At 41.2% G+C, this 26,170-nt stretch overlaps 1 protein-coding gene and 1 long non-coding RNA gene across 4 annotated transcripts; both read right to left on the bottom strand.

Annotated features, from left to right (window-relative positions):
* Nucleotides 1-498: 498 nt before the first annotated feature.
* Nucleotides 499-13,904, bottom strand: si:ch211-261d7.6 (zinc finger protein 850). 3 transcript variants are annotated; one of them, XM_029115768.2, is made up of 2 exons: nucleotides 13,550-13,904; nucleotides 499-2,890 (listed from the first exon to the last, which is right to left on the bottom strand). In XM_029115768.2, the coding sequence occupies exons 1-2, from the start codon at nucleotides 13,665-13,667 to the stop codon at nucleotides 1,449-1,451; spliced, it is 1,560 nt and encodes a 519-aa protein (XP_028971601.2). In that variant the 5' UTR covers nucleotides 13,668-13,904; the 3' UTR covers nucleotides 499-1,448. The 3 variants fall into 3 exon arrangements, with proteins under 3 accessions (XP_028971601.2, XP_028971599.2, XP_028971600.2); XM_029115766.2 differs by lacking the exon at nucleotides 499-2,890 and adding an exon at nucleotides 3,858-9,311; XM_029115767.2 differs by lacking the exon at nucleotides 499-2,890 and adding an exon at nucleotides 3,858-9,351 and having other exon boundaries at nucleotides 13,550-13,636.
* Nucleotides 13,905-23,366: 9,462 nt separating this feature from the next.
* On the bottom strand, nucleotides 23,367-25,022 carry LOC109614798. Its single transcript, XR_002195721.2, has 3 exons — nucleotides 24,898-25,022; nucleotides 24,006-24,423; nucleotides 23,367-23,542 (listed from the first exon to the last, which is right to left on the bottom strand). It is a non-coding gene; the product is annotated as an uncharacterized LOC109614798 (long non-coding RNA).
* Between the last annotated feature and the right edge of the window lie 1,148 nt (nucleotides 25,023-26,170).

Here is a 26,170-nt window from a genome sequence, read left to right as displayed (position 1 = left end):
CTCCCAGTGCTAAACAGCCATTTTCCCATTCAGCAAAAAATTGCTCCAGACTCTCCATATCGCTTTAATAATATTTTTCTTAAAAACACCAAACCTATTTTAGTGATTATGTAGGCTACCATTTGTTTAAATAAGCTTTGAGGCAGCATACTACATTTAAATATTTGTAGGCTATGCCTAAATCTAAAGGTTGATGAATAAAACAAAATGTTCGGCAAAACATGCCTAGAGCTCATGGTATCTCTAGACACATTTTGCTTGCTGCACTCCTTGCTCCACTCATGTTCTCGAAGTTCAGAAACATCTCCAAGGGGATGAACACTTGTGAAATCTGTCATATAGTACACATTTTTAAAAAGACAATAAGTCTTGAGTGAATACATTTTTGTTATGGGGCCACAGCTGGTATCAAACCAACAACATTTGGTAATGCAAGGGCCATGCTCTACCAACTAAGGACAACATCTGTTGAATAAACATTGTGTAAATACACAACAGTTCACAACTGCCTCACATTTATTATCATAAGTTACCAATTCCATGTTTACAAAAAATATTTTAATTCATCCACACAATGAAAAATCCTAAACAAGGTTTTCCCACAAAAAACATACAGCTGGATAGGTATCAAAATGATGATTGGATCAGAGACCATTCCTGGAATTTACTCGATTTCATGGTAATGGTAACATAGCAACTACTACAGTAGGCTTTACCCAATAAATTCATTTCTATAACCATGACATCACAACCGACAGCCATACACACATTTCAAAGCCCTGCAAATGAGTTCTATTCAGACAATGTCTTCCCATTACTGACCAATGAAACTACTAAATTACTTCTAAATAAAGCTAAACCTTATAATGAAAAATATGATGAAGACAGAAATAGATGAGTGAATTGAAGTGAACAGCGAAAAGGAAACTTGCCACACTTCCAATCTTATCAACTCAGCTATAATTTCCTAAAATTACTATTTGCTTTATGTTCAGGCAGTCTTGGATTAAAAATGGGTGTGAAAAACAAAAGCCAATTTTCCTTCTTACTTCCAAGAAATGTGCAATGTGTATTATAAGATGAACAAATCAGATTTTACTTTAAATATCACTTGCATACCAAAAAGGCACTACACAAATTTGGATTAGTAAAGAAAAAAAACAATATTAAGTAAGAAGATAATTACAATAAAGAAGCTAATGGCTTGTCAACCTATGCCACTAGAGTCAACCCACAAAGCATTCTAAATTTCAGTCAAAATAAAAGACAGAGACAAGAATAACTCATATCAGTGATCAACAATGAGGAGAGGCATCATCAGGAATTGTTTTCAGTGTTCCTCAATTCAAGGGCAATTCATATAGGCTATTTCATTCTGATGAAATAGAAACATACCAAACTCAATAATACATAGTTTTTTCTAAATCACCCCATGCCCTAAACTGACATTATACTGGCAGCTCCCCACTGGCGTGTTTCATATAGTGCAAGTGCAACTCCGACTCTTTATCAAATCCTGCACCACATTCAAAACACTCCCATCCCTTAAGTATTTTCTGTTGCTCTGCCACATGCGCCTCCAATGGCACCTCTTCATGCTCTTCCTCCTCCTCCTCCTCTTCTTCTTCTTCCACTCCCGATCCAGAAGAATCAGAGGAATCAGATCCAGTGGAGTCTGATGAAGTTGATTTTGATGATCCTGACTCTGAATCTGAATCTTCCTTCTCTAATTCTGAGGTGCCAGACTCTTCAGAACTAGACTCAGACCCTGAACCTTCCAATCTGAATTCTTCCTCACCCACTCTCTCTTCTGCCAAAACATCCACCTCTTCTTCCTCCTCCTGCTCCTCTTCGGTTTGTTGTTGTTCTTGACGCATATCAATCACTTCTGCCTCCTCTGCACTACCTATCCCTGTAAACACCAGCCTCTTCATCTCAGTGACCCTCCTCCTCCCAGCAAATAGGTGGTTCCTGGGTCCCAGTGGAGTCTTACTAGCCCCAACATAGACTCCTACATGTTTCTTACGATGGGTGATGAGGTTTCCCAGCTGGGAGAAGTTCTTCTTGCAGAGTGCACACTTATAAGGCTTGGCCCCAGTGTGGGTATTGTAGTGGTAACGGAGCTCAGCGGGCACACGGAAAGACTTTTCGCAGATGTCACACTTATGGCGCCTCAAATTGTGGCCCTGCAGGTGTTTGTCAAGCGAGAACTCGTCCCTAAAGCCTTTGGCACAAGCCAAGCACCAAAAGGGCTTCTGCTTATGCAGGTCCATGTGGATCAAATACGTCTGCAAAGAATTGAAGTTTTTGACACACTGATCACATTTCAAAGTTGAGGGTTCCATCGGCACAGGAGGCCTGTGTACTTTCAAGTGGGTCACCAGAAGGGATGGGCGAGTAAAGACCTTCCCACAGTCAGGGCATTTGTTCTCAGTGGGTTGTTTTTTTTGTTCTTTTTCGTGGGTCTTTTGGTGATTTCTAAAAGACTCAAGGTAGGAGTAGACCTTTCCACAGACAGAGCACGCGTAGACCCTGTGGGAGCTGCTGAAGACTGGCTTCTCCTCCTCAGAAAGCATGGCAACACGTGGACGAACTTTGATGATCTCTGATGGTTGAACCTGCCAGGAACTGTCAAAGAACTCCTCATCCTCACCTTCCACATCTACATCGCTGTTTTCTTCATCGTCATTCTTTTTCAGCTTTTTTTCCGGTGCTGCTGGTGGCACATTGCCTTTGCTCACATTAATCTCAAGGGCTCTCTTGGTCCTCCTTCTCTCCTCCTCCTCTGCCATTGCCTCTTCCAGGACATGCTTGCGCAGGTGATTCTTGAAGGCCTCCCAACGAGTGAACTGCTGTCCACAGTCCTGACACCTCATGCTGGCTAGTTTTACTGGAGAAGAGAGAGGAAGCATAAATTAGGGCAATATAGTACATTTAGTACCATTACCGTTTAAAAACATTTCAATTGTTTTTCGAACATGGTTTCAATCCTTTTGCAAAAATGACTGTCAATATTTACAAACTTTACAGGAAAACCTTTTTGAAATGTGAGACGAGCGAGCAAAATAGTTTTTGTGCACCTTGGTAAAACACTACATGTTGGTACACCTAGCAACCTCACAAAGACATTTGAGCCTTTTGGTTTGGTAGCAAATGGCAGGGAAGGTAGCCTAAACTAGAGGTCTAGCTTGAAAGTCCAACACTGAGCTTCATACTAGGACTAAGCCACTTGTTAGGAAACGGGATTATAAACGTTTTGGAATGACAGTCACAGGGACCAGAGGTACAATTTTCCAACATTTAAAGACATTTTATCCACTGTACAGTAAATTTATTAGGGACCAGATTTGTAGGGCCCAAATGTATTAAACACACTCTAAAGCTCAAACTTACAGATATGTAGTTGTAGTCTCCACTGCTAGGACATATTTGCACAATCACACTCCATGTCACCTCAAAACATTTTATACTTTAAGTGCATTTACTTTACTGGAGTCATACTTCAATCAGGAATCCACTGCAAGACTGATCACAATACAATGAAGTCACTTTACACAGTATTGCTTTGGAATAATTTCCAAGGTTATAAAGTAAATACGGCTACGTACAGATAGTAATGCAAGGTTCATCAATGCATCCATTTTACTCAAGTATAGAAATACATATTGTAAGCAACCTGGAATTTATATTAAGGCGCACCTACATGTATGCATTATCACATGCACCTTGTAAAATAAAAGGGTCAGCTTCAAGCTCTATAACAATTATTCTAGGACCAGAATGTAATAGTTCTGAGACAATCAGAACTATTAACACAAGGAATTCAGTCAACACAATAAACCACACAGGAATTTAACTATATTTTGAAGCATTTACTAAAACTTTTTTTTCATGTCAGCATTAATACAATTATAGTTTACATGTACACAGAAAAGGTGGAACTTACTAACTTTAAAAGGTAAACAAGACAAATAAATTGTCAGTAAGGTTTCAACTGAACAAAAAAAACACATGGAACATTGTAACAAGAAAACTCCATGAACAAATTCTACACCAGTTTGTTAAATCAAACTTATTACAACGGATATCAAATGTTTCCACAACTCACAAAACTAAAAGCAAAGTAACACAACAATCTGTTAACATTGCAAACTTTGGTAGTGAAATAAGAAAAATAACATTCAGTTTCTAATGTTGAATATGCTAGTCAGTGGTAATATTTTGGTAAACGAGAGGTACCAGTCATACACATACATACACGTAAACATCTATATATGTTATATAGACTGGTTAATGCTAGAATAGTTGGAGTGCTTGAATAATTTCACTAACAAGAAAGTCAAGTGCATGTTACTAGCATAGGTAAAGCAAGACAAAACTAAATTAGTGCTTATCTGGAAAGACATGTAAAATAAAGCCTAAGAAATATAGGAGGGTGTTAGGTTCTAGGGGCCTTGAATAGAAATACTTGCAATACTATTACCAGCATTCTACAGACAAGTCATATTTAGCAAGTCTTGAACAGTTTGACAGAATTTCACCATTGAAATGAACGAAGTTGGAAGAGGTGCTTAAGCATGAACAAGTGTAACTTCACTTAAATATTACCTGACTTTTATTAGGCCTATAGTTCACCTAGTATGTTCCACGGGCATGTTCAATGTAGTGTTGGTGTAATTCCAACTCACGAGTGAATGATGTTCCACATTCAATGCAAGTAAGGCCATCAGCATCTCTTAAGGCGACAGCAGCATATGGGTTTCTCTGCCCTTTGTCATTACCCATACATTCTTGGTGATGATCAATAAGTTCCCGAATCTCACTGAAGGTCTGGGGACAAAGTGAGCAACGGTAAGAGCCATCGCTGTCATGCTGAGCCTCGTGCTTCTGCAGAGCACCTGGAGACAGGAACGCTTTTCCACAGTGCTGGCACTTGTGACTATTCTGCTGCCGTGAGTGAGGTGCAGGTGGTGTCTTGAGGGAGGACTTCTTTAAATCAGACAATGGGACATTATGTTTAGTGACCCCTGTGCTTACACAGGCATGGAGCCTGTAACGCAGTTCCGCAGGGAGTCGCCGGCGGACCTCGTCATGCCAAGCCAGGTGCTGTTGCAGCTGAGTCTCAGTCCAATATCCACGACAGCACAGTGCACAAGAGTGAGGCCTGCTCTTTGCCAAGTCTCTGTGGGTTCCTAGTTGCTCTTCAGTTGGGAAAGCTTTTCCACACTTGTCACACTTAAAGAGGCATTTGATAGTCTGCTCATAGAGGTGGGGTGGTGGTGAGGGTTCCTCTGTCACTACAGGTTTAACTTCCTGCTTAAACACACCACAGATCTTCTTGTGATTATAGAGTGCACCAGAAGAACTATATCTTTTTCCACAGTCAATGCAAGGGATGGATTTTAAAGGCGGGAGACTTGGTCGACCCTTCGTTCTTCTGCCAACAGCCTTGTTACTCATTACAACGAAGTGGTCAGTTTTGAAAGCCATGCTTTTGCTTTCTGTAATCAAGTCTTTGCACTCATTTCTCTTAGTAGTCACAGTCATGTCAACGAAATCCTCACACTTAGCCACAGTGACCTTGCTCTTAACCTTCTTGCCCTTGGAGTGGGCCTGCCATTTATGGGCACGTAAGCCTCTAATCTTCAAAAAGCCCATATCACAATGAGGACACTGGTGAAGTTTTAATTTAAGCTTTGGTTTCTTAGATGGAATGACCTCAGACTTGCTGTGAGGTGGGGCAGGTTGATCTGGGTTGTCTTTAATGGAGATGGTCATAGACTGACCCACCTGAAGAATAGATTTAATGGGTTTGTTATGCTCACTTTCATAGTGTACTGATAATAGTGAGCCTTTGACAAAAGCTTTGTTACATTCCGGACAAGCAAATTCAGCGTGTGTGGTTTTGCTGTTGACTTCGATACTGGTATCAGCAGCAGGCTCTTGTTCTGCTTTGGTCTGGCATGGCAGGTAATACAACTGATGCCGTCGGAGAACACACAAGTAGAAGAAGCCCTTTCCACATTTATTGCAGTGAAAAGGTCCCTCGTCCACGGACTTATGCTTAACCGAATTTGTCTTGTCATCTTTTATCAGTGACCCTGCAAACTTCTTATCAATGTGCCATCTTCTGTGAGTGCCAAGGGCTGCATTGGAGATGAAACGTCTTCCACATTCTGGACAAGAGAATGGGCCTTTACCAGTTTTCTCACCCTTGAGCTTCTTAGGTACAATAGCACTTGCAGCCACTTTAAGCTTTTGCTTTACTTTTGACTTGTGACCCAAAAGATGAATCCGTTTATGGAAATTCAGTGCTCCAACAACAGCAAAGCTTCTCTCACATTCTTTACATTTGTATTTTAAGTCAGTTGTGTTGATTGTGTCAGCATTTTCCAAGGTCAGTGATTCCTCAGTAACGTTTAGTTCACTACTTTCTTTTTCAGCAAAAGGAGTATTGTTTTTAGTGCACAAGTTGTTTAACTTAATTGATTTCACATAATCTTTTTGTATGTGGTTTGTCCCTTTAGATAAACCCTTTCCCTTGACATCAAAGTCTCCAATTGCTCTCGACACGCCACAATCTTTTAGATGATTCTGCAACAACAGTAAATTATTGAAAAGAGAAGGGCAGGAGGGACATTTGAGTTTTTTCACCTTAGGAACGGTTTCAGGATGGGCAATATCCTTGTGGGTTTTAGTCTTTACCTTCGCACACTTCTTTTGGTGAGTGATCAATGATGTTTTGTTGCTAAAATGAGAAAGGCATGTTGAACACTTCAGCTCATTTTCCTCAACAGCAGATTTAGTTGATGAGGCAGAGTAGTCAGTCTCATAACCATGGCTCTTCATGTGGAATTTAAGTGCCTTAGCACGCGAAAACAGTTTTCCACAATCAGGGCAGCTGTATGCATTCTTCTTCACTTGTTCTACCTGATGTTGAAAAGACTTGATAGGAGGAGGGAGGATTTGAGCATTATGAACAACTTGATGCCGGAGTAGACTCGAGAACATGCGGAAAGTCTTACTACAAAGTTCACATCTATGATTCCCATTCTCGTGTTTCCTCATATGGGATTTCATAATACCTTGGTGACGAAATTTCCTTCTGCATATGGGGCAGGCGACCTTACCACGAACATGTGGAGGGACAGTGACAGAATATGAAGATCTAGTTGGTTTACTCTTCTCTAAATCTGTGCACAGTGATTTATTCTGCTGATGTTGAACATAAGCACCCAAAGACCAAAAGCCCTTGCCACATCCTTCACAATGAAAAACCTTTGGGCCTAATAGAGTCTTCTTTGGATTGAACCCTAGATGTTTGGTGTCCGGTACGTAATCTTGGGTGGGTGTTGGAGTGTGACAGCTTTTGCGGTGATTGTACAAACCACTGGCATTAGAGTATGTCTTCTCACAATCTGAGCATGGATGAGGTTTGTTTTTTGGATGCTGTTGTTGGTGAGATTGTAGCGCAGACATGCGTGAGAAACACTTTCCACACACTTCACATTTGAAGCTATTCTTCTGTAGTGCTCCAAGCTGGAATAAAACACTCTTGTAAGGTTTACGGTCATCATGTTTCCGCATGTGATTGTGGTATGTTTTTCGATGTGTAGTTTCAAATCCACAAACATCACACTTGTAAATATCCTTTTCAGAATTACATTTTTCTTTTCCGTCTTCTCTGTGCCACAGTTTGTGAGAGTGCAAAGACGAAGCACTAGTAAAGCAGCGGAAACACTCAGGACAGTTAAATCTTTCGGATGAGGCTTGTTCCTGAACCTTCTCAGTTTGTTGAGCACCTTCGGCCTCAAATGGCAAAAAGTCAATTTGTACAATTTTTAGATCAATCTCTGGTTTGGATTGAAGTGTACCAGAGATGTAATCAATTGGACACAACACATCAGTTGTCTCTTTTTCATCCTGGTCCGATTCACACAGCAATTCAAGGTCAGGGTTCAATTCATCTAGTGACTCATCTTCATCTCTTACAGAGACATCTGAGGCACTTACGCTGATCACCTCTACATGAACATCATCAGTTCCATCAGCCTCTGCATCACCATCAGCTTCAGTGAAACATGGGTCTTTCTCTGTCACAGCGATCTGAGGGGTGTCCTGTGGGCAGACCATTGACCCCAAAGCAACACTTTCAATCTCTGTTTTGTTATCCACTATTAGCTTAAGGTGAGGTAGCACGGATGTTTTTTTGGCTTCTTTTTCAGTCACTCCAAAAACATCAGTATGGCAAAGCTGATGGGCCTGGAGAGCAGAGGCCCTGGAAAAACGAAGCCCACACTCCTGACACTCAAATGATTTTTTCTGGAGTTGGCAAACCTGGTGAAGGAAAGACTTTACTGGTGTTTCTTCAGTATGAGCCAAACGCTGATGTTTGTAGTAAAATGTGAGCGTTGTGAATACCTTACCACACTCCTCACATGGAAACCTTTTGCCAACATTACCATCTCGTTTCATATGAAAGCGTTGATGACTGAGCATGCCAGCATAAGAACTGAAGGTCTTCTCACACACACTACAGTCAAATTTCTTTGGTTTTCTATTCCGCTTATCAGGGGAACATTTGTCATTGTGGCTAAATCGTTGATGTGTTTTTAAGCCAGACTGCGCACGAAATGTTTTGCCACATGAACATCCAAACAGATTTTCCAAACCATCTATCTGTTTGGATGCTTTGTCATCTTCTACAGTAATGGCAGGCTCCTCTGTGGTTGTCTGCTTCCCTGCACACCTTTTACGTGACTTCGGAATTAGTTTTACCTCATGACAACGGCGGTGAGCATCGAGAGCTGAAGCACGGGAGTAACAACGACCACAAGTTTGACACTCAAAGGACTTTTTTTTCAGGTGTGCCAGTTCATGGAATACTGACTTAGAAGCTTGCTTGTGTGAACGTGTATGATTTATGAAAGAGCCCATCGAAGTATAGGATTTACCACAGTCCTCGCATTCATAGACATACTGCTTAGCCACCCCTAAGTTCGGATTTGCCATTGGCTGGACCACAGCCGTTGACTGTAAAACAGGAGTTCTTTTTTTCTGCTTTAGAGCTTCATTACGATGTTTGACCTGGTGAGAATAAAAACCCCTCGAGTCTGCAAATTCTCGGCCACAAAGGGCGCAACACAGTGTTCGTCGGCCACCACTCTCTGAAACAAGCAAGCCATCCAGTTGGGAGTCAGAGTCCAGGCAGACTATGGGGCCATGATGGTTGTGCTCATGTTGATGCTCCAGGTAGGCCGACTCCACTTCAAAGGATTCTCCACAAACCAGACAGCGGAAAAGCCCATCCCCTATAAATAGAAAGGGGAAAATGGGAGGTCAGGGCGACTCCTGTTTCCAAAGAAAAGAAGAGAAAAAAAAAAAAACACAAACACAAATTGCAAAAATTAATGTTTATTATGCCAGATAATTACCATGTGCCTTCGTGTAGAATAAACAGGGGAAAATAACAAGACTTTGTGGATATTTTATTACAATGATACAATATTTCTAATATCAAAAGGTTGCATTGGATAAAGCATTTGTTTGAAGTATGTTGATGAACTCATTTACTTGACAATGACAACCACTACTACTGAAGTGTACATCACCCTAATGACTGAACGTCAAGCCTTTGAGTATACAATTATACTGCAAATGAAACTGTCACGAAGACACATGGAATTGTGAAACAGCCATAACCTTAAACTGATTTAAACCAAATGTCATTTGAATATTTGTCAGATCACTCATTATTGTTTACACTACTGACCAAATAACTGAAATCTTATGATTTCACCTTAATTTAAAGAACAGACAAGAGCCAAAAAGGCAGACCATCTGTTTACAATGTGTGATAAAATAAGTAATATTACTGTTACTCTGAAATAATGTTTCGACAGATCATTTTTGCAAGTATTCTAAAACCTTGGAGATTAGTCTACTAATCCAGCATTACAAAGAACATAATTCACTGAATTAAGTCAATAAGAGTACAATTTCATTGATACACTTCATTCAGAGAATTTACTCTGTTTAACCCACAGAGTTAGATATTGTATCATCATATCGGTCCCATCATGTAATCTGAGATTATTAATGTAATATCCAGTTTAAACCCCCGCCCCATCTCCAATGTTAAGTGTGCTGAAAAAAGTGTGATTAATTTGTGTCCACAAGATGGCAGTGTTGAAATAATTTAGAAACCACAGAAAAATTACCCTATTTACTGAATATTGCCAGAAAGCTTTTGTCAAATAAGTTGAAAACTGGCACTTACCACACGCACCAAGTTGACTTTTTGGAATATAAAAATAACATACCTCTTACTGATCAACATGCCAACAGTAATAAGATCAACTGCTGAAATAATTTGCCACAGAAGTGCAACTTCTAATCTCTGCAGTTAAAATCGAAAAAGCATCATGTGAAAATGGTATATCAACCAATACCGCAGTCGTATGACAGAAGGTGGGAGTATATTATTACGTTTTTCCCCTTCAAAAATCTTGCGTGAAAGTAACATTTTTTTTATACCAAGCCTTGTGCAGTTTACTATTGTGCATGCATCAGAGCAGGTGTGGTGCTTACGTATTGTGCATGCATCAGGGCAGGTGTGGTGCTTATGTATGTTACTGAAATCGGTTATTTTTTAAGGCAAACGCAAAATCCACAAATGTCCCTGCTCTTCAAATGCAGTGTTTGTTTTTCTGATAATGTATTCAGCATTGTTGACACAGTTGAAAGATGTCTGGAAAATGTACATTTGTGAACTGCCCTTAGACCAACACAAAAGGGTCAAATAGCACTCGCTCATTCCTCTACTTCCTGATCTTTTCTTTTCATGGATGATCATTATTTAGAAAATGTTTGCAGGGAAAGGGAAGTTATTGATATTAACGATTGTTAACATTTAATTGCAGGTAAGTAGTCAATAATAGAGTGACAACTTATATATAAAGTTATTATAGGCCAACTTCATTCATTACTAAACTGTAAATTAAAATCAAATGCCAAAAGAATATGGTAGCAACATGTGAAAGACAATACAATTGTGAAAAATATTAATAACATTATTATTATTAATAATAACATTGTGTATGATGGGGAAGTTGTTCATTGATGGTTAGGTTGGAATAGTGAAGATGAAGAGTGGATAGTGAAGATTATTAATCGTATTCACAATTATTTACGTGTTTAAGTGTTGTCTTTACTATTCCATCCGAACCATTGATGAACAGCTACCCATCCTACACAACGTTATTTTAAATAATTCTGTGACAATCATAATAAAACAATATAATTGATTTCCAAATGAAAACAATAGGTTTCATTTTGATCCAGACAAGTACAATTATTAATAGATTCATTGAATTGCTAATTATTTAGCAATTATTTTACAATTACACAAAAAAAACTAAGATTTCAGATACTGACACCTGAAATTCACTGTTATAGAGGGTAGTGAATATTTGCAAGAACAGAGGCTGCATTTAGTATCTGGTTAATGTGGTTGGCAGTGGCACACCACTTGCATCTAGTGAACATTTCGCCAAAATTCACTTTGCTCAAAATGAAAGATTCTGCTAACATTTCAGTCAGAACCAAGTAAGAAACAAGTTAATTACAGTCATAGCAACTTCATCACCACACTTGCTCCTGTCATTGCAGCCGACAGGGAGATACAGCACGCCTGTCAAACAATGAGGCCTTGTGAAGAGTGGGTATGGCATTTTTAGTTAAAATTATAATTTTGAGACAAAAAACTAGCAATGGGATGTGCCAACACATAGCTGCCACTTCAGAGCTTTGCGAACAACAAATGACAATATCGTGCACCAATTAAAACGCATTAAGCCGTGGAGCTTGTTTAGGAGTCAAGGAATTTTATTTCCATTAATTTACAATACTTTGACAACACTGACGTTTGGCACAAATCTAACAGAAGATAAAAACGTCATTTACAAGCTTTACTGAGTTGAGTGACACCAAAAGATCCCATGGCCTAGCTGTACTGCTCCTAACTGATTCTGAAGAGCAGAACATTGACCTGCACGGGCCCCCTGGTTCCCCCCTTCAAAACTTTCTGTTTGTGTCTCTACGTTTTTTTTTTTTTTTTTTTTTATCAACTGTTGCCCAACTATATGGTATCCGCTGTCATTCCATAACTGTCATAATATGCTAAAAAATGTTTTTAAGAGAATGGTGCATTAAATGGTGGCAGATGTCATTGCCGTCCCTGGTGGGTTCCAAACTATAATTTGGTTGACAGTATTGTTATGTCAATTTGTGGTTGATAATGGAAATTCAGTTAAGGTGGATTAACATACTGTTAAACAGGGAAAAACTGTTTGTCCAAAAACATTGTTTGCACAGAGCCTGAAACATTTCAGCTTCCAATCCACAGATGGAGGCACTACCCACTATGACATTTGGAGGGGGGATTGTTGTCCTGATTCGTTTAAAATATGTAGTAAAAACACTTAAATAATCGGTGCTCCCTTCGTATCCCCATGCTATGTTGCAAACTTTAAACAACTGAAGTTACTGCTGTGAATCATGAAGAGTTTTGTTAGTCTTACATTCTGACGATAGAAATTAATTTAGTGTAATTTAACCATACACTAATGGGAAATCCCAGATTACTTTAAAGGAGCTATATAATTCATGGGCTGGGAGTGGAGAAATGGATCAATGATATCCAAAGCTCTTGAAAATTGTGGTCCAGAAGCATCGTCCGACCAACCTGAAGAATCGGGAGCTGACTACTAATAAGAATGGATCACATTTACTCCAGCACTTTGGGCAAAACTGGCACATACCTACGCTAAAAGACTTAAAGATATCAAAAGACAACAATACAATATCTGTATCAAAAAGTCAGTCTGACTAACAGGTTGGATCTCCCGTCATACCAACGTGATACCTAGGTCTGCTTAGCTTTGTGACTTGGGATTTAAATTCAATTTCAATTCCAGGGGAGTTCGTTGAAAGGCCAAAATTGTTGAATACTTTTCAGTGAGATAAAAAATTATAATCGGAGTTTTTGGACAACTAGTTTACTTTCAAATTGTGAAAGCCTTCAATGGCAATACCCACGTTAAAACGGGTAAAGATCTGGAAGTCGAGTCCTCTAGCCACCTCTATGGTGTACCCTAGCAAGCCGTAACCCAAGCAGCCCTACCGCACCACTGCTTCACCACGAAGAGGTTGCTAGCCAACCCAGAGCCATCTCTTCTTACCATAATATGACTGGCACCAACAATGGCTAGTTAGCGAACTTTGAATGTGCATAAAAATAATGGGGGAAATAATCAGTTTATCTGGCTTGCTGACAAAACCGGAATAGTTTATTATTCTAATTAATCTAGGTAGTTAGTGTAATAAGACCACGTAGTAAGTTATATCTACCTACTACTGACCGTAGCTAGCTACCTACCTAGCTAAATATATGGCTAATGTTAGCAAACATGGAGCATGCTGTAGCATTATTAGCTAACGCAAACTAATTAGCTGCGTTAGATTTTTGTGGTAAAATAGGGTCACTTACCATCAGTACTGTCGTCGTTAGCAGGCTTGTCGCTATTCTCGGTGACATCTTCTGACTCATCTTGCTCTGCTCCCTCGTCGTTGACCGACACAGCTGAGACATCCTCCAATTGCTCCATCGCTAAACCTTGGCGTGGTGCTCGGTTGGATTTAGTAGGCCGCTGCAACTTGGATCTTCGTTCTTTTTACATGTGTTTTCTGCTTCTGTTAATTTAATTCCCCAGCATGTAGTCATTGAGGGTTCTCTCATCTAATGCATGCAAAAATAAAACTACTTTGGCTGGATACTACTAGTAAGAGCGCCTCATGCGCTTCTTCCTGTGCACACTCCTGATGCAGTCAAGTCCTCGTTTGTCACTAGCTACTTCCCCACGTAGAGCTGGATAGAGAGCGTATTTGATGCAGCGTTCTATTGTTGACATCGGAACTCAAAATGTTTGCCATTTCAATGTAATGAACTGGGTGTGACTTTCAACTTCCTAGGCTAACATCTTCCGATTAACTGAACATGTCAAATCGGGTCATCAGGTGGGATCAGTAAATTAAGTTTTAAAAGTCCTACTCAGTTGACACAACATGTTTGACGCCCTTAATGGAACTACAGTGAACTCAAGAAGTATTGGGAACCCTTCATGAAATTTGTCAAAAGTGAATGCAAAAACAAAACAACACAAAAAATGAGTCATTATTTAGGCTTTGCATTGTAGGGACATCAGTTCCATCAGAACGGATTTTCTCCAAAGCTGGACAAATTGTGACAGAAAGGAGAAACAGGCCCACTCCAACAAAGGTGTGGGAGCTTGTTTTCCTCAATGCCAACATTGAGTTGATGTGACCTTGCTCATTTGATTGTAAATAGTTAAAGCACTGTTTTCTTTGTGTTTTTTGCACTTTCGCATTCTGTATGTTTACTTGTTTACAGTTTACATATTTTGCATTTAGATTTTTCAGTTTATTATTCATTTTAATTTATTCTGTTTATTATTTTCATTTTTTCTGTTTAATATTTTGAAACATTCACTTTGCACAGCTTTTGTTATGTAGTTGTATTTATTTTAATGTAAGATATACTGTGTATTTTTCTAAATACATTTGACAGGAAATTTTAGATTTTTAATCATATTTTTACATTTACTTAACACTAATTATGTTTAAAATTATGTCTACAGTTTGCATGTCTAACATTTGAATGTTAGTATTTTATTATTATTGTATACTTGTAATTATTGAAAAACATTGACTGGAGTTTTTGTGAATTGTGAAAGTTATGAATGCTCTACCCTGTATGTGCATTTGTGTTTTCCCCTCCTGCCTTTCCCCAGGTGTTCTTTATGTTCCTGATTGTGCTCATTGGTGTTTCCCACCTGGCAGTCATGAGTGCATCGCTTGACTGCTGAGGTGGACCAATAAGTGGACACTCCTAATTGCACCACCTGTTCCTTTTTCCATTACCCAATCACATTACACATCTCTGGTTTAAAAACCATTCAGTTGGTTCTCCCAGAGAGACTCTTTTGCTTTACCCCACATGGACATTCACATTCTTTAGGTACATACCCTTTTTGATAGACACTTTGTTCATTCATACATCACTTAGTTTAGCACATACATCTCACTTTGTCCTGTTTCATGTGAGTATGTATTGCTGTGGTATTTTGTTTGGTGTTGTCTTGTCAATTATTTGCTGTTTAGTCCTTGTTTAACCTGTGTGTTTTGTTTGTCCCTGTGTCCCTGGGAAAAGGGGTTTTCTAGCAAGTTGCCTTTGGGCATACACAACCCATAGGTAACAATAGTTAGAACTGAACAGACCACCCACTGTATTTTTGTATAGGTTAGTAGTCAGCTGGTTCTTGAGGCAGGCAAGTTCAGTTTAGGGGTGTTTGGACTATATTACATTCTAATAAACATTTTGTTTGATGGTAGCTTTGGTTGTCTGTCGTTTGTTCTCACTGTTCATTTACACTACACTAATTTGCATGAGTTATGTTACAGGTCTCTGTACCATCCACCCTAGACTGCTAGAGCCACAGGGTTCGTAACAGTGAATATAAATTAAACTATGTGATGTGAAATAACTAAATACTTTTTTATTGAATAATTTGAATGTCTGACAGTGGATTTCTACAACATGATCACTTGCTGCATACCAAGTCCTCCAGCTCCGATCAACGTATAATTGCAGTCGCAGAGAAAAATAGATCAATACATGCTTATAACTAATAATTGAACGTAGAATATCATTTATATAGTTTGTTGATTACTGATGTCATGAGGAAAAAACAGCCGCTGCCTTTGCCTAAGTAAACAAGACTTGTGAACGACTCGGTCAGTTTTATCGTTCAATTGAACGGTTGTTTCACAGCGGAGTTCTACCCAACCGCGGAATACTCTGTTAGTTATACTTTCGCGCAGACAAATCGATCAAAACAGTAGCATTATAAAGATATGGTAGGTCTAAAATAATGTAGTAGTGGATTATTGATTGTAATGATAAACAGATGAAATCGTACACTGAGCCATTGCCAAGGTAAAAAAGACTTGTGAACGACTGTCTGTCAATTTTATCATTGAATTGAACGGTTGTTTCGTTCATTAGTTTATAGTACTTTTTTTTATATCTGCTGCTAGTGTACAGTTGTATACATAACAGCGTGAACTAGCAGCAATTTGTAGATATATTAAATATTATAGGTACATATGAGTGCAATAAAAATGGTGGCATAGCACACCAACTACGTAGTTAGAATTAAGAAAAATGTACACACAGCAAAAATATGGCAAGAGGATAAAGTAATAATATATATAACACTGTACAAAGCAGCAGTTTAAAAAGAGTACTATAAACTAGCAGCAATATTGGTAGTAGTATTGAATATTGTAGATATGGCAAAAATGACAGTAAAATACAAAATTTAAACTATCATCAATTCTGAAAGAGTAGGAAAGGGGAGTATGAACCGTATGGCAGAAGCATTGAGTATTGTAGATAGATTTGAGTATAATGTGCTTGTAACATGCAAAGGAATATTCTAATGCCCATTAAAAGTACCTGAAAGGACATCAGAGCATCTGGAATGTTAATGTGTGATCAGAATGATCATGGATCAGCGTTGCTGGTTGAGGAGCCTTATGGCCTGAGGGAAAAATCTGTTTTTGAGACTGGGAAGTACGTGCTCCGATGCTCTAGTGTCTACCAGAGGGCAGCAGTGTGAACAGATCATAGCCTGGGTGGAATAAACTGACCAGTTTTAGAAGAAAGTTCTTTGTTTCTGACCATTTTGAGCCTGTAATCAAACCCACATTTGCTGATGCTGCGGATACTCAAGTACAGTTTTATTGCTTCTTTAATCGGCCCAAAGGTTTTCAACTGTGCTAACATAATTGCAAAAGGTTTTTCAAATGATCACATAGCCTTTTAAAATGATTAACTTGGATTAGCAAACAACGTACCACTGGAACACAGGACTGTTGATAATGGGCCTCTGTATACCTATGTAGATATTCCATTAGAGATCCGCGGTTTCCAGCTACAATAGTCATTTATAACATTAAGAATGTCTACACTATTTATTGATGTAATTGTAAGGGACAAAAATATGCTTTTCTTTCAAAAACAAGGACACTTCTAAGTGACCCCAAACGTTTGAACAATAGTGTATACATTTTAAAAAGGTACACACATATACAGCTACGGAAATAAATCCTTTCCAAAAAAGTCGAAAAGGAAGGTTTTGAGTGGGGAACAGAAGGGTTAAAATTAAGGGACCACTGCAAATTGAAAGATTCTGTTCCTCACAACAAAACAAACAAAATTTGGAAAAGGAAAGAAAAAGGTGCAGTAGTTTCTTACTATGTTTTCTGGAGCTGTACATTTCATTCTAATAGTTATTTTTCGCTTTTCCTGAAACAAAAACAAAACGTGCCTTTGACTGCACACCATCTTTATTAACAACTTAACACATTGCCAACCATTTTAAGGATGGCTTTTATTTTGAATAATTAATATATATTCCTGTCAGAATAATATCCTGCTACTATCAGAACAGTAATATTGATAAGGCATCTTGCAATAAAAACCAAGCTTGCGAAATACACACCGTGTAAACAATTCTACATTACCAATGTGTAGAGCTAGTGTTTGGGCGTCACATACACATATCCATTCTGATAACCATCTTTAATTTTCTATCAGGTGCCAGTAACCCGGCCCACGTTACCTTGCAATCAGTTTTGTAGTTGGCATTCGAATGCAGTCAATTCAACGCTTTTGAACTCGGGCAATGTCTTGTGAATACCCAAACCCCAGTCTGGTCTGTCGAGTCGTCTACTTAACAAACGTTCCTAGAAGCCTCGCTATGTTGCGTTTGAGTTAAAAAATGTACCACCAGACCACTGATTTCAGACCTATTGTTTATGAAATACAACTTAGTAGACTACATTTTTCCCCAATTTTTTTATTACCGGGTATTTACATATTTAAAACTACAGCTAATGGACAGAGGTAGGAAACTGTCAAATATGTTACATAATGTTGCAATATCACAAACCCAACAGGTACTTTAGTTATTCATTTTAATGCAATACATACATTTGTAAACTAACCTATACCACACTGTCTGTATACAATTTGTGCTCCTCCCATCTTATTTAATTAATTTAGCACCAAAACAAGAAAATATGGACTTTTTTGCACAAATTAAACCAGAACAAGGATGACTAATTATTCAGAGACGTGACAATTTGAATAACACCCATAACATAGCAGAAAGAAACATGCAGTGTATTGAAACAATAAAGGCACAAACGTACAGGTCATCCAGGGGTGAAAGTAAGCCGGTACGGTCCATCACAGTAATTAAAAAATTATGCCATGTAAACTATAGGCAAATACTCAATTATTATTTAACATTACTGAATGTCAGCTGCATGAAATTGGGAAGTATAACCCCTAAAACTGTGGTTCCCTACTCCACAGCTTGAGTACCCACAACAGTTCACATTTTCATTGTAGGCTCAGCTAAGCACAGCTGAATCCACTTGTTAACTAATTATCAGGCTCTCATTGAGTTTAACCGGGTGTGCTTGTCCAGGGCTACAACAAAAACGTTTACAGTTGGGGGTACTCGAGGATCGGATTTGGGAACCATTACTCTAGAATGCATTTTTGTTTAACAAGAACACATACATTTTAGCCAAGTGATAAGTGACTGTGACAGAGACACATACAGTCGGGATGCAACAATTCAGGCTACAGTGTTGTGTGCCTGACGACAGTTGCTGAACGTCATTACACTTACGTAACAAATGTATTTTCCATTCATCAAATTGCTGTGCACATAGGGCACTTTTTTGGGATACTGGAATTATTTTCGGTGTGAAAACATGCGCAGATAGTCAACAGCAACGACATTTCAATTAATGTTTTGACAATCAAATGGAAACATCGCCACATTTAAAGTTAAGAGCCAAAGGCTACCGAATCTTTTAATCACAATTATTCCAATAAAATAAAAAAACAGTCACATGGTCCCGTACCAGTGAGAAAGTGAATCTACTTCCACCCGTGGGCAACACTGGTGAAACCTAATCGTTTGAGTAATAAACTTGAAATGGTCTAACAAAAACAGGACTACTCAGAGAAAGAAACAAAGACATACACAACAAATCCATGGTAAAAACGATTGCACTGGCCAAGTGAAATCCATTAGTTATATCAAAGTACTTTTTCGTTCAAGGCAAAGCTGTGAACATAGAAGACTGACAACCGTGCTTGACCAAGTTAACCAACTATACACTTTTTAAGAGCATCTGACTCATTCTTACGGAGAAAGATCCACAACATGGACAATGTCCAAAACGGACACAAAACACAGCTAAATTGCTATAGTTATACAATAATTGTACATGAGAACATAAAAAAAAAAGTGGTACACACTTTCGGTTTGCCAGAGTCATATCTCTCCCTGTGCATGCTGCATGTAGTGCATTTGCAAGTCCAACTCACGGGGTAAAGAGCACCCACAGATCATGCATTGGAGAAGGCGGTCTGAGGCGTACGGTAAACGGCCCAGTTTGTGAGGCTCCGTCCGTGGGGCTAGCTGAGGTAGCGATAGGGTCTGTGACATGTGTGGCCTCTCACTCATGACTGCCTGCGGGGTGAAGAAAATGTTTGGGTGTTGAGGTCTTGGGACAGAGCCGACCGCGACGGGGTGAAGAGGGTGTGGGCCAGGCAACAGGGGAGGGAGTGGGGGGAGAGGGGAGAAGAAAGGAGAGCTCTGGTTTATGATGATTTGAGTGCCCGTTACCATTGGCTGCTGCTGCTGCTGCAGCTCCTGTCCATTCCTTGGTTTCATTGGTCCGGTTAACAGGGTCTGTGGGCCGACTGGAGTGGTTTGGAAACCCCACACTGTGGGTCCCACCCCATGAGTGAAACGCTGCGGGTCGTACTGAACGGAGATGGGGACATTCTGGGTGGATGTGGGTACACTGGTCCACCCGGAGGATAGCTGTTTTTGCTGATGCTGCTCTAACTCTTGGCCAATGCCTGACTTGTCTGGGGAGGTTAATGTCTTTGGAATACCAGGGGACGCTTTGAAATTCCAGGGACTACCACTGATCACATGAGATGTAGGGCTAGACACCGACATGACAGGGCTGTGGCCAATCTGAGCTGCGCTGGATGTATTAAGCAGAGCTGGAGACCACTGTTTCTGCTGCTCACGCCCACTCCCAGCTTTCTCTGATGTACTGACATTCGGGGACATTACCAGTGGAGCACTAAAGTCCCAAACTCTAGTGTCCTCTTTTCTAGGCGTGGACGATTCATTTAAAGTTTTCTGCATTGGCACTGAGACGCTCGACCATCTTGGCAGCTGAAGCTCTTGGCCTAACTTGTTTGGTGAGCTTTGGGATGTTGGCACTGCCGGAGAGGTCCTCATACCACCCCACAAAGTAGCCCCATCCATGAAAGTAGGTGACAGGGGGAAGTCGAGCTGCACAGAGCTTGGTGGAGGGACTGTTTGTGTAGTGGTTGTGTTACCCCAACTCACAGGCTTAGGCTGTTGCCTGTGTTGCTCCTGCTCGCTCCCGGCTAGTAGGCTGGGGTTCTGTGACACGTGCACTGGGGACGTTATGCTACACAAGGGCACGGTCCCACCACTCTCTTGTGGAGGTGGGGGCTCTAGACTCTGAGATGCACTTAGGCTGAGCTTGGGCGTCGAGGCCGCCTCTGCCCTGCCCAAACCCCTCTGCTGTTGCTGTGGGGGCGGCCGAGGCAGGCCGTCTGACTGCCACGGCTGGGGCGGGCCGGGCCGGGCATGACCATCGGGTAACCAGTGCAGCTTCTGCTGGAGCTGCACCAACTGTCTGTCCGGCTGCCACTGCTGATGTGACTGGGATGGGTGCTGTCCACCTGGCTGCTGCCACTGTAGCTGCTGCTGGATCAGCTGAGACTGTAGATGATGCTGAACCTGCTGTTGGAGCAGCGAAGGCTGTAGCTGCAAGTGCCCCTGTGGTTGTAACTGCACATGCTGTGGTATTAGCGGAGGCTTTAGTTGCTGTGGTACCTGTGGTCTTTGCGTGGACGGCTGCGATTGGACAGGCCCCGCCTGTCTATCGGGCTCCTGAGGCGGTTGGGAGTGGTTAGACCGCGGCACAGGCCTCAGTTCACCACCTTCCACCCGCCACTGTTGCTGTGCTGACGGGGGCCGTCTCTCAGACCTCTCCCCTGGCTGCTGCATGTCCATCTGGGATGAGAACATGGGAGGATGTGGTTGGGCTGGCCTCCTCTGCCACTCAGGACTCCTTGACATTTGGACATGATATGAGGGTGGTTGTTGGGGCATGACCATACCTGCTCCTCCCACTCCTCCCCACCTGGGCCAGCCTGATGCCAGCCTGCCGCCCCTCCGGCCTCGGCTACCCCTGCCTCTTATCCTCATGGCCACTGGAAATGTGTAAGGCTGACTCAACCCTTGGCGTTTACGGGCATGAATTTTCTGATGCACCAGCAGGCTGCTGAGCCAAGGGAAGGTCTTGTGGCACTCCGGACAGCGATGGGGCCTCTCACCTGTGTGGGTGTTCAAATGGTCCCGTAGTAGGTAGGCCAGCCCAAAGCTCTTTTCACAGAGGTGGCACTTGTGGGGCTTCTCGCCGGTGTGTGACAGCAAATGCCGCTGAAGCTGATTCTCATCGCTGTAGCCCTTACGACACTTGGTGCAGCGGAACGGCTTCTGTGTGTGCAGTCTCTGATGGGTCCTCATGTTCTGCAGGAAGGCAAAGTCCTTGCCGCAGTCGGGGCATTTGTATGGCTTCTCCCCTGTGTGAATTATCATGTGCTGCTGCAGGTAGCTGCTGAATCGGAACGACTTGTTGCACACCTTGCACTGGTAAGGCTTATCCTTGGAATGAATGCGCATGTGCAGCGTTAACACCGAGCGGTGACGGAATGACTTACCACAGTCTGGGCATTTCAAAGGCTTACTACTCATCTCCTCTCCGTGCCACTTCCCTGACACATTGGAAGCATTGAGCGGCGCGGCTCTCCCTAATTCAAGCCCATTACCGGCCCTCTCTACACCCAACCGGGCAGACGCATGAGTTGTCAGATGGGCCATCATATTAGACTGGTCAGAGAAAGTAGCAGGACAGCGGGGGCAGGTGTAACTGTTTCTTTCCCAGTCTTTACTTGCCCCGTTCTCCATCCTCTCATGCTCTGCTTCATGGATCAGCATGTGAGCCCTCAGGTCAGCAGGTACAGGAAAGGTCTGAGGACAGAGGGGACAGTTTAATATACGCCTGGTCTCCGCCCCATGGTTTGTGTTCTCCTTGTCAAGTCCTCTGACTGTCTCGTGGCTTGACATGTGAGCCTGCTGACTCCTCTGGTCAGGGAACGTGAGGGGGCAGATGGGGCAGGTGTGAGGATGCCTTCTATGCTGGCGGCAGTGAGCCTTCATGTTCTGTGCAAAAGCAAATTGTTTGCCACAGTCTGGGCAGCGGAAAGGTTTCTGACCTGTGTGAAGGTATTGGTGCTGTTGCAGCAGGCTGGAATACTTGAAGTGCTTCCCACAAATGTTGCACCGGTGGGGGCCTTGTGTGTCCTCTGTGTGCTTACGACGGTGGTCTTCCATGACCGAGCGATGCCTGAATACCATGCCACACTCTGGGCATGCGTATGGCTTTAGGGAGGCGTGGGAGCTCTGGTGGTCACGCAGTGTAAAGATGTCCGAAAAGCTCTTGTGGCATTCCTGGCAGCGGAAGGGATGGGAGCTCAGGGAGTGGGTCTGCATGTGGCTGGTGATGGAGATCTTCATGCGGAACTCTTTGCGGCACAGGGGGCAGCGGTAAGCTTTCTCTGGGGCACGGTGGCAGGTGTGTAACCTCAGTTTCCTCGTTGATGGGAAAATTTCTACACAGTAGTCACACTGGAAGCCCAGCCTTTCCTCCTTGTGGACTTCCTGTGGGCTACTCCTCCTCTTCCGCTCTACAGGAAGATCAGACTTCTGTTGGTGCTCACTGCGATGCTTGATGAGGCTGCTACGGTGCTGGAAGGTGAGGCCACACTCCTTACACGTGAGTGAGGCCAGCTCATCCTGGTGGGCGTGGAAGTGGCGATGCAGGTTGAATGTCTCTCTGCGGGTGAACCTTTTCCCACAGTCTTTGCACTCCAGGCTACATTTCCTCCGTTTTATTGTTCGCTCCTCATCTCCCTCTCCTCCTTCCTCCTCTTCTTCTTCCTCCTCCTCCTCTTCTTCCTCCTCCTCCTCCTCCTCCGCCCCCTCTCCTCCCTCCTCCTCCGCCCCCTCTCCTCCCTCCTCCTCTGCCCCCTCTCCTCCCTCTTCTTCTGCCCCCTCACCTCTTTCACCTGTTTCTTTCGACAGATCAATTTCCTCCTCCAAAGATGTTGTATTTTTTTCCATATCCTCTGCCTCTGAGATATCTTCAATAATCTTATCATGCTGGACCTCAGGAGTTATCCCAATACTGTCATTCTGCACTGTAAATACAACAGAAATACAAAACACTGAAGAGTTCATAAGTAGGCATGAGTACAAACGTTATAAAAATTAATGTGGCCCTACTAATCAATCTCGACTAATATATTAGGAATAAAGACATTTAGTTGTGACCACTTGGGTAAAACGATGTACAGTACTAGTTTAGGTAATCTGTTGTATGATACATCTTGTATTGGGTAAACTGCTGGCCAATAATAACAAAGCCACGCAAACATAACAATCAAGTATATGAGATGACTGGCATCTTGGCAATTAAAGTGAACACGCATACATTTTAAGGAAATGCTGCATCCTGCAATTTTCCAGAGAAAAAGCCCAAACATTTACACCGACTATTTTCCTAGCAAGTACACGGTGAGTTTAAAGGATGCTGATATGGCAGGCTATTCGGAGACAGAAACAAAGCTAGGTAGCTAAGTTAGCTAGCTAAAATAGACATACCGTCGTTTCCATTCTCTTTTACATCTGTGCAGTCTTCCTCATCTTCCGTCTCTGACCAATCGAAATGCCTCTGCTTACTATCAGAAACATCGTCGTTTTGATCCTTTCCTTCAGAAGTTGTTAAATCTACGACCTCATTATATATATCTGATCTATCATTAGCTCGAGGGTCAATGCTAGCTTCAGTCTGGCTAGCAAACCCTTCGGTACCAATAATAGATTCTCTATTTTCTTTGGAATCCTTAGGAATACTATATTCTTCATCTGCAATAGTGTTATCGGGGTTTGTCAGTTTGTACTCAGATGATTCGCATTTCTGTACTACATCCCTTGGGTCTCCCAGTTCATCGTTTGGGTCGCCCTGGCGTCTCTCTGATGAATGCACAGCAGCCATGTTTTACCCATGCAGCACCCCTCTCTTCCTCAACATGAAAGCAGAAGTCAAATAGAATTTTGTTACAATGACATTACTGGCCGCTAGAGTGTGATGTGAAGTGTTTGCCTGTCCAGCACCTGCTGAGACAAGTTACTGTTTAAAGTCTGTAAAGTTGAAGTGGCCAAGCCACTAATACACACAAAACAATCAGAATTCATGGCGTGCATTCAATCCGCAAAATAAAACATTTCAGTTGCAAAATATTGTCCAAAATATTTTTAGGGCAAATACCTCTATCAGTTTTGTCATTATAAACTATTTTTGCATTTTTTAAATGAAAACCCTGTGAAATTTTTTGACAAATTCAGGTAGGTCTTCGATTTTGCTTTGTTTCGCAAACAACTTTTTGAATGTTACATTTCGAAATTCATTCGGTCAGCCAAAAGCTTGCTTTTTGGTAGATAAGCGTTTAATAAAAAACAGAACGAAACCGGCATTGTTTCGAACATAATTTACCTGTTTGTGCTGTTTGCTTCCTAATATGATACATTTTCCTACTAAAACGTGTGTTTTGCTGAATAAGTGTGGCGTTCAGCTCGCTTGAACGCCTTCCCAGCAAACAATATTACGTTGTCACGACGTAGCGAGACAGTCCGTTTTCGTACCGGTTACGTAACTATCTGACGTTGCAGCAACCGGAAAAGTGAAGTTCCTATTTTGGTTGCTACTACTGGTTGTCATTTCGTCACCTGTACGTCGTGACAACATTATGTAATTAAGGTTTCCCATTCATCATTTGCTGACCATTGGCATGTTTGCAGTATTTGGTTATGTAATGCTTATTTTTGCACTAGCAAAATCTATTACAGTAGGTACAGCTACTGTAGCTATCCTACCTGTTACCTTCTACCCCTGGTCCTCTGCAGCATCAACCATATCCCATTAACATAGTGGTTGTATTTTTAAAATAAGACTGAGTTAACTCTAAGTTGATCTTACTGCTCTAAAAATACTTTAGTTTTACAGTGAGCATGTGAGGTATTATGTATACATTTATCCTATCAACCCCTTTCCAGATATAATTCTGTCAATGCTGTTAGATCATCAGTCCAGGTACTTTCTCCTAACAAAGTACACAACAATATAGAAGAGCCCCATATGAAACATAGTAAAAAAAAGAAAATAACATTTACAAACAATCAAGAAAATGTATGCAATTAAAAAATATTTTTATTGATCACCCACCTCACACTTTCCCAAGTTGGTCAACAGTACAGAAATTAAATCAGCATCTCTATATGTATGGCAGCCATTCCATTCCAGTGTTAAATTCCAACACAGGCACACCTCATTTTACTTAATGAGGTACTGATTAGGTGATTACCTGAACCAAATCTAATCTAACGAGGGAAAGTGTAAAAACCACTGGTGTGGTCATCACTATCCTCTTATATTACTTTATATTAAAGAACACACAAGCCAATTATATCAATAAGCTATCAATACATTTTGCTTACCCTCAAGCTGCATAAATAAAACTAACAAGCGTATTGCACAAGCCTCTAGTTACAGCATTATTCTACTGATCATCTGTGTTTACAGGTGCTGGTCATAAAATTAGAATATCATCGAAAAGTTGATTTATTTCAATAATTCCATTCAAATAGTGAAACTTGTATAATGTATACATTCAATCCACACAGACTGATATATTTCAAGTGTTTATTTCTTTTTATTTTGATGATTATAAATGACAACTAATGAAAACCCCAAATTCAGTATATCAGAA

This window comes from Esox lucius, chromosome 20 (genome assembly GCF_011004845.1).
Source record: "Esox lucius isolate fEsoLuc1 chromosome 20, fEsoLuc1.pri, whole genome shotgun sequence".
Lineage (NCBI taxonomy): Eukaryota > Metazoa > Chordata > Actinopteri > Esociformes > Esocidae > Esox > Esox lucius.
This window is presented reverse-complemented; position numbering and strand designations above follow the sequence as displayed.